The 13,480-nt window shown below is 38.9% G+C and overlaps 1 protein-coding gene across 2 annotated transcripts in view; it reads right to left on the reverse strand.

The window, feature by feature from the left end:
• Positions 1–13,480, reverse strand: part of LOC136632720 (myosin-binding protein C, fast-type-like) — a 98,263-nt gene that overhangs the window by 69,033 nt on the left and 15,750 nt on the right. The window contains exons 2-5 of one of the 2 annotated variants that reach the window (XM_066607797.1): positions 10,043–10,243; positions 2,745–2,774; positions 2,292–2,321; positions 857–937 (exon numbers count right to left, since the gene is read on the reverse strand). In XM_066607797.1, the coding sequence (XP_066463894.1) occupies positions 857–937; positions 2,292–2,321; positions 2,745–2,774; positions 10,043–10,243 (342 nt within the window). The remainder of the gene's footprint in view (positions 1–856; positions 938–2,291; positions 2,322–2,744; positions 2,775–10,042; positions 10,244–13,480) is intronic. The other variant, XM_066607798.1, reaches the window with a different exon arrangement.

Raw genomic sequence — 13,480 nt, forward strand, 5'->3', positions numbered from 1 at the left:
AGATGTAACTGCCTCGGTGACCAGCGCAGAATGAAACTGCACACGCACCGCCTGGCGCTTCAAATGGTTTGTGGCTGCTGTGCTGACATCAACCCGGACCAGCGAGCGCAAGCTGGAAGTCACAGCATTGTCAGCGCTGTGAAAAGAGATTAGTGAATAACTTTTCCAAAACAACATGCTCCCTAACTATAAGGCCCAATGTCCATGGGCGGATCTGATTTGTGGAATCTGCATTGGCTCACCCATGTGGAAGATCCGCAAATCAAGCCGCCCGGAATACATGGGCGTCCGCAAATGCATTAAAGCATGCGGATTTGTTCTGCAGACCTTTCGATCCAAAAAACAGATCGCAGCATGCTCCATTTTGCTGCGGATCCCGCATGGATGGCTTCCATTGAAGTAAATGGAAGCCGTCCGATGCGCCGACCCCCTGTAGCTGACAATACGGACGGGCCGCAGATAGCGCAGGAAAGCAAGAGTTTAGAGAAAAAAAAAGTACTGCGCATATGCGTGGCGTTCCGGACAGCACTTCCGCATGCATCTGCAGTGAAAAAGTAAGAAGATCCGGATGGGACGACGGAGACTACACTGGGTCCAGATGGGTAATTAATTATGTGTTCTCAGCCACAAGCAGGGTAGGATTCCGCTGCGGGCTCCCGCATACAGAATCCGACCCGCCCATGGACACAAGGCTTAATTTTCTTTGTGCTGTTTTTTCTCCAGGCTTCAACTTAAAATTTTAAAATTTCACAGAAAGCATATTTTGACTTTCTTCATTAAACCTTTCAAACACTTTTAAGGTACCCAGGAAGTAGACTCGGTGCATATAACAATAGAAATTGTTCTTTGTACCTACCTGTTTGCACTGTTATATTGTGTGGTTTCTTCACAAATAATCCTTCCAAAGTAGATAAGTCAACATCTGCTTCCGGAGCATCTTTAATCAAAACAGAAAAGACATGCTTGAAGTCAAATAATGCACTAATGTAAGCATTTTAAATGGCTATATACTCACCTTATGCTATATGTAGCATTTTTTTGCCCAATATTCTCATTTCTTCCTTTGCTTCAGATTATGGTTTGTTTTTAATGTTTACCTTGTATGATAAAGTCTTTGGTTGTTGCCAACAAGTAGACTAAATGATCCTGATTTTCATCTAGTTAGTGCTTTGAATGCAATAGGATATACAGTACACGTCTCTATTGACAAAGATCGAGCTAAACAATGCTTCATAGCTTACTAACCACAGCAGATAATAAGTATTTACATGGAGATATCCAAGTAATCATCATATGCTGATTTGTGGTTGTGATCTGGGTTATCCTGGGTGTATATGAAATATCTATGCATGGTTCATTGATTGTTTTACAGGTAATGAGTTGGGCTACACAGAGACAGACCATTACCACACTACAAAGTGGATTGGCAGAAAGCAGCACCTTGACTGTTCCATTATGAACGTTACACCTTTGTGCACTCAAAGTGCTAAGCAAAGATACAAACTATCCAATATAATGTATTGCTGTTAGCTGATATTAACTTTTTTGAGCAACTGGAGTTTTTCACACTGGAGGAAAAAGTGAAAAGAGAAACAGCAAATTGGCTAGTGAAATATAAGCACTCTTCATAGGGAGGTTGATGTAAAATAATATATTAGATTTACAGAAGAGATCTAAAGGACACAGAAGTTGTACGTACAATACTGTTTGTGAAAACGTAGTATTTAAAGAGCTACATTTTAATGACTTATTAAGTAGGTTGAAAGAGCTAATACCAGTTGATCCTATTAGTCAATAAGGTCGGCCAAGATTCGCTTCGGTTAAAAACTGAAGTCCTGATGCTAATGGAAACAGAGTGGTATATTTATGGGCACAAAATAGTTGATAGGGGAGAATTATAAATTCTTTAAACAGCATGATAAAAATATTAGTATCAAAGGTCTACCCCAAAATCTTTAAAATGTTCTTCATGGTGGTTCATCAAAAGTAGATGTGATCTTCATTTAAGACATTATCCAAGGACCAATAGAAATAAATATTAAGGCAAATCCATATTAATAAAACAGTGATTCAATTTTTAACTTGGCAACAGATTACGTTTTCTTCTACTGTATTTCAACTTTTTTATTAGGAGTTCTTAGTCAAAGTCCTAACTAAATGTTGTGACTATTGGTATTTAGGACGCATTATTGGGTATTTCTATTCTTTTTAAGTTCCTTTGAATGACACTCATGCAAGACGAACATTTTCTCTTTTCTCTGTCGTTCGTCGTCCAGATTTGAAGAACTTACCATAATGAGATGTGTCTTCAAAGTAGTCCTCTGTAAATTAAATGAAAATGGACACTCATAAAAAAGGAAAATCAACAAATACTACTTGCTCTATTGTATATGGAGGCTGAACCAGCCAAACACATAGTCATCAAACAAAAAGTCATGTAGACAGCATGCCCCACCGATCGATGATAAATAATTCTGGTACTCTGATGTTCTATGTGTTCCAGTGTTCCTATTACAACCATTGGAAAATAGTTGCTCAGCCGTGTATCATAACCCATCATGCATTTCATGCTGTGATAAACTACTTTGTCTTCACCTGTTGATTTCAAAAACATTTCAGATTGAGATGTGACTAATCCAGTCTTCTTTAATGGATTAAAAGTATCTTGGTTTTCTTCAACTCATAGTGATGTGTCGTATATCTATTCTGATGACTGCTTATATCTCTAAATGTTGAAGACTTACCATCCTGTGCCAAATCTTCATCAAAATACTCTGAAAGTCAAAAAATTAAAATGTATGCTCAGAAAAAATGTAAAGAATAGATAGGCATTATTCACCCAGTTGTGTACCGTGCGCTACACCAACCATGAACAAGAAACTTTGCAAACAATGCTTCATTGCTGTGATGCAATGAAAAGTCAGTGGTTTTCTGACATGATGAGTCTCCAACCCGGGTCTTCCATGCCACATGCAAAATGGCTCTTCAGCTGTAACTCCAAAATTGGTAACAGCTCGATTCTTCGATGTCAGATGATGAATGGAAAAACGGAACATGCAAAAACATACAAAAACCAACTACAAACATCTGGGACAATACATATAGTACAGTCAACACTTACATGCATGAAAATGTACACACCACATGTAGAGTATTCTTTATAACTCAACATACGTAACAGATCACAAAGCAATGCCAGTCTAATATAGACAGACTATACGGACAACACAGAATTCCACAGAGAGTATACAAACATGTACAATGACAATAACATGCTCCTATATCCAATATTACATATCACACTGACACAACATCCATTTATTTACATATCGTACATGATTTATTCTAAAGTGATAGCAGACTTGGCCATTGGATATGTCTCACATAGTTTGAGGGTGTTGATCAATATTTCCAATCAAGCTGTGTGTGTCTTTTTCCAGCCAAGAATCATTATATTGAGGCCAAAACAATATTTTTGCTCTGTAGAGCTTAATAATCCAATTACTATATAAGATCAATGCCTTGACCCATGAATGGAAGAAAATGACCTACTATGTGTGAGCAGCGTAATATAATAATGGGTCTTAAGTAACTTTCAGTTCCACTCTCTTATCAGTACAATACAGTAAACTAGTTGTGCTACAAAGATAGTGGATAGGCAATCTTGTATAACAGAAACATATTTTCACCACATGAGATGAGGCTTAAGCCATAGAGGGTTTGTGCCTATGAACATCATAGACCTGGGTCCCGCAATTTGCCATAAACAGAGAGCCACTCTTATAGGGTGGCTCTTGTTCTGGTGGACTTGGAGCCTTGTATTATAGGGGCAGCGATTCATCAAAATGACCATCATGTACTACTAGTTTACTGGAAATGGGAACCCAGGCTGATTAGAGTGCTGAAAAGTGTTGTGTCTGATGGGACAACCCCTATAAGGACAAATCTCTATTTTCACCTACTGTACATTGTCCTTTTTGGACAATCCTCTTTAATCAAAATGGCTAGTTTAAAACAAATTGATCACGGAATGTAACATTTTTAGGATCTCGGTGAGCAGCTGTAATCTAAAGGTGACCCTGACAACAAAAATAAACTTCACTTCAGTGCCACCATAAGGGAAATGCAACAGTACCTGATGCCCATTGAAATCAGTGGGTTATCTATGCAATGCAAGGATGTGCTGGATCCTCCAATGAGAGACACTCCTTGTAGTTGCTCTTTTATGCAACCTATTGATGTGAGTTAAGCATATTCCCCACTAGTATATGGGAACAAAGCCAGTTCAAGAAATATCATCTTCTCAAATAGCAATCCATCGGATCAGGTGATGTCTGCATGGCACTTTTGCCTAGACCCAAGTTGGCAAGCCACCAGCGATACAGATTACAGATATGATTCTAATCTGCATAAGAATACTTTCTGTAACGAGAGGCTAGTATGATAATATATGTTATTTTGGGGCATTGACTTGCCTTCATTTTGGATACCTTTACAATACATGTAAATTTTTAAAGGCCAATATATTCAGTGATTGCTATATTTCACAAACTTTTCATAATGCTTAGTCCCAGTGAGAGGGATCAAAACAAGCATGGGTAACATGGATAGGCATTCTATTGTACAGCAAATAGAGTCTAAACATTTTAGTATTCAGATGGTGGTCACTCAGACAGGAAGTCTGGTAGCTGGGCATCTTGAACTAAATGGAGCTTCAATATTGAACATTGCATAAGAAACTAAGACTTTGTTCACATCACTTGTATTGTATGGCTGTATGTATATCGCATGCAACAGGAAATGATTCTAGTGTAAATGCTGAAAGTATTGAGAATATGTCCTTTTTGGAATATTTTCGAGCAGCACACATTGGTATACGTTTTGTTTACTGTTCTGGAATGTGTAATTGATTATGCTTTTCAAAGGGATGCCAATTAGAGACATAGGTTATGTGGTAATTAGGCTTTTTACAATGGGAGTCAGATGGTGATGTTTGTGATGGTATGGCATAATGGTTAGGTGATCCAAAAATTTGCCAAATTTGTCACAATGGTTAATTTTGGATCCCAAATTTGGAAAGTATCTAGGCACTTGGCTGCTCACTTTGTGCCAAAATTTTGGGTAAAAATGTTCACAGTTTTGGAGCACACTGGCACATTTAAGCCATGGCTTTTTTTTCCATTGTACCACACGCTTTTCAGCTAGGCCATGCCCTTTGAGGCACAGAAAGTGTCTAAAAGACAATACATAAATGTGGTACAAAGCTTGTATTCTAGAGCATTAAGCATAGTAAATCTCCCCCAATATGTATGGAATATAAGATCATCCCTAGGACATCAACTATAAATGAGGAGTATAGTAAAATCAGTAACGAGTTCAGTAGAATACAGCCTGAGTGTTTTTAGAAAGGTTAGAAGACTCTTATTACTAACATCACAATTACAGACATTTACTGTTCATATAATGAAAATAAATCAACATATAGAAATTATACGGGATACCATTGCAAAAACACATAGAACAACACCTCCATGATATCCTTGTCACTTTAGATGGAGATTGTGGTTATAATGCTAGATGTAGATTCAGGGTGCACACGTTGTATGGTTTGGCACTTGTACATCTCTTGGCTTCAGCTTCATAATGCCCATCTCAAAATGACTGCATGACTCCAGGTCCAGGGTCTACCTTCCAGATGAAAATTGGTCACAACTAAACAAAACATCATGATATTGATAAAATATCTGTATTGTTCTTCTTGGATGTCTCTTCCACACTGCTCTCTTCATAAACAGATAGTTCATAGCTTCCTTTCTTTTTCCCATACCTTGTTCCTCTTGTCTTAATTCCAAATCAGTCTGACCTGAGGCATAACTTGAAGATTTTGGACTTCGATGCAAAATCTGTAACAAGGTCTATAGTCTGCCATATGCCATTTATTTAATCTTCATAGATTGCAAAAAAAAAAGGTTTTCGGGTCTTCTCAAACACCAATGCATGAATGTGACTGCTATCTCTGCATTCCTTATAAGTAAGCCTCCGCTTTTCATATTTCCTGTGAGCGGAAGGGACTTTAAAAAGTCTGCGTAGTATGAACAGTCCAACGGTCCATTATATAGCAGACATAAGTTACTGTGATCATATCTGTGAATACTTTGTGTAGTTGCATTTACTGGAATATTAGTCAACCAGACATAAAGTCAAGTGGTTGCTAAGCACAGTTTGAACCGGACGAGGGCAGGGATGAAATACAGTAAACGATACTTATTGCACTAGTGCCATGGCAGTAGAGGAAGGCTTTAATGTGGTTCATTTTGTGACATGATACTTACAAAAGACACAAACCATATAACCAAAAAAAGACAAAATGACACACCACTGCAAAAACAAAAAGACAAGGACAAACTTTTACGGAACATACTCTGAAAAACAAAAAAGACACAATACACACAACATGCAGTAGCTGTGCAATCAGATAGAACAAATGGATTTCAATGAAAACAACATCAAAACTGCCTACAATAAGATATTCAGATGTAAAAACAAATATCTCACATAATTATCAGTAGATGTTTAAATGCTATTAGCTTTCTTGAAAAACTGCCTCCAGTTATAAACTAGAGATCATATTAATCAGGACTGATATAAGGTTCAAGATTGTAATAACGGATATTTTATCAGCTGTATTCAGGAATAATCTGCAGTGGAATTAGGTATTATAAATAAGAGATTTGTGGGGTAAGGATTGGGGTGCGGAGGCAATTGAGTCCATGGTTGACCCTCCGTCAGTTAACATCAGGTTGCAAGAGTGATGTTGGGCATTATAAAACCGTATAGAGTCTTGTCATGTGATTCCTATTATACCTAACAGGAATTTTAAGACCGACGCTCCATACTACATATAAAAGTCTAGGGGACAAAGGACATTCTTTATGTACAATATCTGGTCAATATTTTGCATCAGTATCTGTGAGCTAAAACCAGTAATGGAAACTGCAGAGAGGAAAAATATACTAGAAAGATTTGCACCACTTCTGTATTTGGACCCACTCCTGGATTCGGCTTACAAATACTGATGCAAAGTACTGACGAGAGTACTGCTGTTTGAATGGGGCCTTATTCTGTGACAGTTTCTTAACTTGAAGCTAAAATATTGGTCAATCTGTGCTGTTGGATCTTTTTGCAGGCACAAAAATTTGGAAGGTCAACTTTTGGTTACTTTGTTCAAATCTGACCGGGATAATATTTATAGTTTGTATATTCTCTCTACATTTTCCTCTAAGGTCTTTGGTTTCCTCTCGTACCTCAAAACATGCTAATAGGTTAAATCTCTTCCTATAACATTGACCCTAATAGTTGTGCAAGGTAAAGAAATTAAATTGTGTTTCCCAGCGAGAAGAGGCACTTATTTTATCAATATGAATAATTACAAAATTACTTGAACATTACAGAGGTTGTCCGAGTTATAGAATGTCTGTACAAGCAGGTCCCCATGCTCTAACATAACAAATAAGCATATACTCCCCTTTTCCCGCTCCCGTTATGTCCTGCACCGTCATTCAAGGTCTCCCCTTTGACATCACGTTTACAGGCTTCCCCGGCCTTCTTGCAGGATGTCACAGGTGTGGTAGCCAATAACAGAGCTTAGTGCTTGATCAATGAGCTCTATTTTTGGCTGCAGCGCCTGTGATGTCCCGTAAATAAGGCGGGACTGCAGCCTGTAAAAAAACACAGACCTGGAGGATTGAGTACCGGCGTGGAACACAACGGGATCGGGGAGAGTTGAGTATATGCTCGTTATGTTAGACCATGGGGAGCTACTTGAACAGACATTCTATTACTCGCACATCTCCTTTAAGTAAAACGTGTAATCCCCATAGTGGTGCCACACTCATGGCTACAATTTACTCACAGAGTACCTTCCAAATAGACCAATACATTTCTTTACATTAGTAGCAATATAGATAAATGAAATAAATAGTGCTGCTTCATGGAGATTTTCTTTAGAAAGCTTTCTAATGATATTAAATTAAGGGGATGGCAGTTTCATTTTATATTCTATGTAGTCTAAACATCAAAAAGTTTATACTTATCTAATAAAGTGTGAGATTTTTCCCATTTTTGCAGTATAAAGTAGACATAAGAAACTAGTGAATGAGATCGCTAGTCTTTCTTTGCCTGTTTTCTATGGAAGACTGTCTAATACTAGGCAACAGTACACTCCCTGAAGAGGTTTAGCTAGGTGTGGCATATGCCCCTGATGTTGGGTGCCAATCAGAGTGTTTGGAGGCAACACTAGGGCAGCGAACTGAATCTTTGTCTTTAATGAAAGAAAGCCTAGCTTTAGGATTTTGGACTATTTTATCCTCTGTGATCAGGAGTTATAGTCTGAAGCACTGACATTTATGCATCAGGAGCACTTGGTCCAGAGATTTCGCCCAGTGCCCCAGATGTGCCAGTAATCACCACATTCAATTACATCTTTAGGATGCAAATGCCATTGGATTGTATAAAAAGTGTTTTACTTCACAATTTCAAGAGTAGAAAGTATCAATCATTACTTCTTGGATCGCTGGACAGTGTGAGAACATTTCTAGGTAAGTACATGGGACAGACAGTATAGACCTACTCCATAGCACTGACAGGCACAGGAGTAGGTCCAATATTCAGGGGCTTAGCAACAGACACATGGAGGCATGGCAGCAGGTACAGAAGCACGCACAGTTTTGGGGGGGCGTACAACAACAGGTAAAGAATTTGGGGGGTACAACAGCCGGTAAAGAATTCGGGGGATACAACAGCAGGCACAGTATTTAGAAGCCAGTACAGTAGACACAAAATTGAGACAAAACAGCAGACACAGTATTGGGAAGGCAATAGACACTATATTGGAGACAACGGCAGTAAGCAAATTGTATAAAACACTGGGAAGGCACAGTACTGGGTGCAGCAAGGGTACAGCAAGCACAATATTGGAGCTACCTAGCAGCAAGTGTTAGATTTAGGGCAGCAGAAGATGTTCTATTGAAATCATGAGGTACCTTAGGTCTCCGTAAAGCCTCACAACATTCCTGATCTAAAGCTATCATGGCATCTTTCACCGTATATAAAATATTTGCAAAATATTATATGCTAAAAATAATTAGACTGAAAAGTTTTAGTTTAGATGACTTTCAAAGGACAATCTTAACCCTTTCCAATCTACTGTCTGACAACTGAAGACATTCTGATTGAAAGCTGTACAGCTCCAATGTCAGAAGACGTCCGGCAGGGTATTCTTACTGTAGATTACTGGCTGCTCTGTTGTCAGGGGCCTCTCCAGCATGTCACATATCGCAGTACTGGCTCTAGCCAGCAGATGGCGCCATTGTATAATGGTAGAAAGAGAAAACCCCCTAGGAAACCCTGAATCGAAAATTGGATTGCAAAGGGTAAAGGAGCCGTAGGTGAGATAATAAATCTATGATCACTGAGGACCCTACCACTGTGGACCCTCACAATCACTAGAACAGTGTTCCCCCTTATGCTGCTTACCATTGAGTCAGGAGGACTTTGAATAAAGCAATTGCTGCTGCTCCATTTAAATTCTAAGGGACTAATGGAGTTAGCCGAGTATAGCGCTCGCTTGGTTATGTCCGTCTTCTATGTCGGCATTGAGAACTTGCAGCGATCAGACATTTAATACCTATTCTGTACATAGGTTATAAAGTTGGTCTTAGAACAATTATTTTAATGTGCTACTCTAAAGTCATATAGATTAAAAACCTTTGTTTGTACTATCACAATCCTTCAATTTTAGCGACTTCTATCATATCTCAGAGAATTAGTCTACATGCAGCAAAGCTTTATATACTGTTCAAAGCTTTATAGTGATAAAAACAAGAATGGGAAAAAGTCGGTCTGATGTTATGGCTAAAAAGTTCAGGATCAATCTGGAAATATAGTGCAATGTATATAAAATTTCCATACAGTCCAAATGATTTAATTTATTTGCTCAGTTCCACTAATGATATTAGCATGAATTTCATATGTTCTATCTTACCCTTTTGCTCCTCTTCTGGAACTGGGGACTGCGCAGGAGCAGGAGCCTCAGCCGGTGGAGCTTCAGCTGGTGGAGCCTCAGCAGGTGGAGCCTCAGCTGGCGGTGCCTCTTCTTTTGGTTCTTCAGTTGGAGCAGGTGCCGCAGCTGGTTTTGCAGCAGGCTTCGCAGGTTTCTTTGCTGGCCCAGCTCCCTTTTTAGCGGCTACATAAAAGAGATAAAACAGTTTGAAAAAAACAACCCAAATTATTTCTTGCATACAGCATTTTTCAATATACTAGTTAGGCTGCTTTCACACCTGTGTTAAGGCTCAGTTTAGACTTTTCATCTCCCTGTTTCATTTTTGGAAGATTGGAACTGATGTAAAATAGAAAAAATTGATCTTTATGGAGTTTGAAAAAAAAATGGAAAGCAAAAAGAAAGGCTTCCATTTGCTTCCATTCCATCAAGTTTCCATTTTTTGGAAGATAGAAAAGTAACACTCCATCCAAAAATACAGAAACCTGACAGAATATAAGCAAACGGAAGCCCTTCTGCTTTTTGAAACCCTACTGAAATCAATGGGGGAAAAAAACGAATCGATTTTTTTCAAATTTCATTACAATTTTTTTTACTCTAAAGACAGAGCAGAGAGATGGAAATCCCCAACTGAGCCATAAAGCAGCCTTAGATTTTATCATTGCCCTTCTTTAATGTTGAGCGAGCTTTAGAAAATGTTGGTTTGGGCAGTAAGCCAAATTTCGTCAGGAAGTTTGGTTTTATTCAAATTAGTTTGAACTCAATTCGAATCAAATGCCGCCCAAACAAGTGTGTAACACTGTGTATGAGCCATACAAGCCCTGTGTAAAAGAAAGAAGAAGGAACAGCAAAAAGGAAGAAGGAACGGAAGAGGAATAGGAAGAGAAATGAGGAAGAAGAGAAAAGAAGATGAAAAAGAAGAGGAGGAAAAATATGAAAAAAAGAAAAAAGCCAGAGGAAAAGAAAGATAAAAGGAATAGTAAGAGAACAAAGGGGAAAAGGAATATGCTAGGAAGAAGAAAAAGAAAAGAAAAAGGAAGAGGAGTAAGGAAAAGGAATAGAAAAATGAATAAGAAGAGGAAGAGGGAAAAGGAATAGCAAGAAGAAGATGAAAGAAGAAGAAAAGGAAGTTGTAGAGGATGCAGGGAAAGGAAGAGGAGGACGAGGAAAAAGATTGAAAAAAAGGAAAGAGATGAAGAAGAAGTCTTCATCTCCTTCTAGTGCTTTGGCTGAGAGGAATTTCCCAAAATTCGAGTGTGCACCAAACCAAACTTTTAGCACAGCTTGACCTGAAACAGGGTTCTACTGTTTTGGTTCACTCAACACTATTCTTCTTTATTATTAAAAGTACTTAAGGTTTTATAGTAGTTACAGTGCCCTCTTTAAAATTTTTTAGACATAAGGTGCTTTTAGATGGAACAATTATCCTTTGGGTTCCCACGATCCAGCAAGAATCTGAATGATAATGGTTCGGTGTAAATACATGCACCAACTGAAGCACGAATGAAAAGCTGTTGAATTGTCTGTTGCTCAGTTTCTGCATGCAGAAAACTAAATAATGTATTTTTCATGTAAACAGGCAGTCGTTCACTTATGAACGACTGCTTGCTTACTGTAAATGAAGGCTGGCCAGCCGGAACGATCTCTGGCCCACACTACATCCATTCATTCAGTGATGCGTGTTCCTGTGTAAAAGCACAGGAACAATTATCACTGGGGCGACCTATCAGGCATCAGTTGCCCAACAGATCATCCCGTGTAGGAGCACCCATACAGTATGTCCCAGCCCCTTAAAATATAGGCCACGCTATCATTCATTAAAGTAGTACGCTTGTAGCATAACTAATTCACATGACTACTGATTATCAGAAAACTAAAGGTGCCAGCCGCTGTTCCCCTTTTTATCCCTAGAAGTGGTCAAAGAGCTGTCATGACACCATTAGTATGTAAATATGCACCCACTACTACCGCATACAAGCATCAAGGACAAAGACCTGTCTTTGCTGTTAATACTGAAACATCAATGGTAGCACTCTATAGGGTTTCTGTTTTTTTTTGGGGGGGGGGGGGGGGGTCTCACAGACATTCCCAGGAGAATAGACATACTTGGAAAAATCTTTGAGCAAATTATTAAACAGCATGTATGCAAGTATTTGGATGAGAATGGAGTAATTAACGAGAGCCAGCATGGGTTTGTAACAAACAAGTCATGCAAGACTAATTGAATTTCCTTCTATGTGAGAATCACCAACTGGGTTAATCAGGCAAATGCGGTGGATATAGTTTATCGTGACCTTAGTAAAGCATTTGACAAAGTATCTCATACCATACTTATTGAAAAAAATGACAAAATATGGGATTGACAAGGCAACTGTTAGGTGGATTCACAACTGGCTGAGTGATCATACTCAAAGAATGGTCATAAATGGCTGCACATCCAAGTGGAAGAATGTATCAAGTGGGGTACCACAAGGCTCTGCCCTAGGCCCAGTGTTGTTCAACATTTTTTAATGATCTAGATTAGGGAATTGAGGGAAAACTTATCAAGTTTGCCAATGACACAAATCTAAAAGCGATGGCTAACACTAGAGAAAAAAGAAAGAGGATTTAAAAAGATCTAGAAAAGCTTGAACAGTGGGGGGCGGCTAACAGAATGGTATTTAGCAAGGAGAAATGCAAAATCCTACATCTGGGCAGGAAAAATGAAAAAAGCACATACAGAATTGGAGGAATTGAGTTAAGCAGCAGCACATGCGAAAAAGACTTGCGTATACTAATAGATCACAGACTGAACATGAGTCAACAGTCTGATGAAGTAGCAAAAAAGGCAAACAATTTTGGGATGTATTAAGTGAAGCATAAAGTCTAGATCACGTGAGGTCATTATCCCCTCTACTCGGCCATGGTCAGACCTCATCTGGAATACTGTGTCCAGTTCTGGGCACCCGACTTTAAAAAAGACATAGACAAACTGGAGCAAGTTCAGAGAAGAGTTACCAAGATGGTGAGCGGTCTGCAAATCATGTCCTATGAGGAACAGTTAAAGGATCTGGGAATGTTTAGCCTGCAAAAAAGAAGGCTGAGAGGAGACTTAATAGCGGTCTACAAATATCTGAAGGGCTGTCACAGTGCAGAGGGATCAGCCCTAATCTCATTTGCACAAGGAAAGACTAGAAGCAATGGCATGAAACTAAAAGGGGGAAGGCACAGATATTAGAAAAAACTTTCTGACAGTGAGGGTGATCAATGAGTGGAACAGGTTACCACGGGAGGTGGTGAGTTCTCCTTCAATGGAAGTGTTCAAACAAAGGCTGTACAAATATCTGTCTCGGATGATTTAGTGAATCCTGCACTGAGCAGGGGGTTGGACCCGATGACCCTGGAGGTCCCTTCTAACTCTGCCATTCTATGATTCTATGTTTA

This window comes from Eleutherodactylus coqui, chromosome 6, assembly GCF_035609145.1.
Source record: "Eleutherodactylus coqui strain aEleCoq1 chromosome 6, aEleCoq1.hap1, whole genome shotgun sequence".
NCBI classification, from domain to species: domain Eukaryota; kingdom Metazoa; phylum Chordata; class Amphibia; order Anura; family Eleutherodactylidae; genus Eleutherodactylus; species Eleutherodactylus coqui.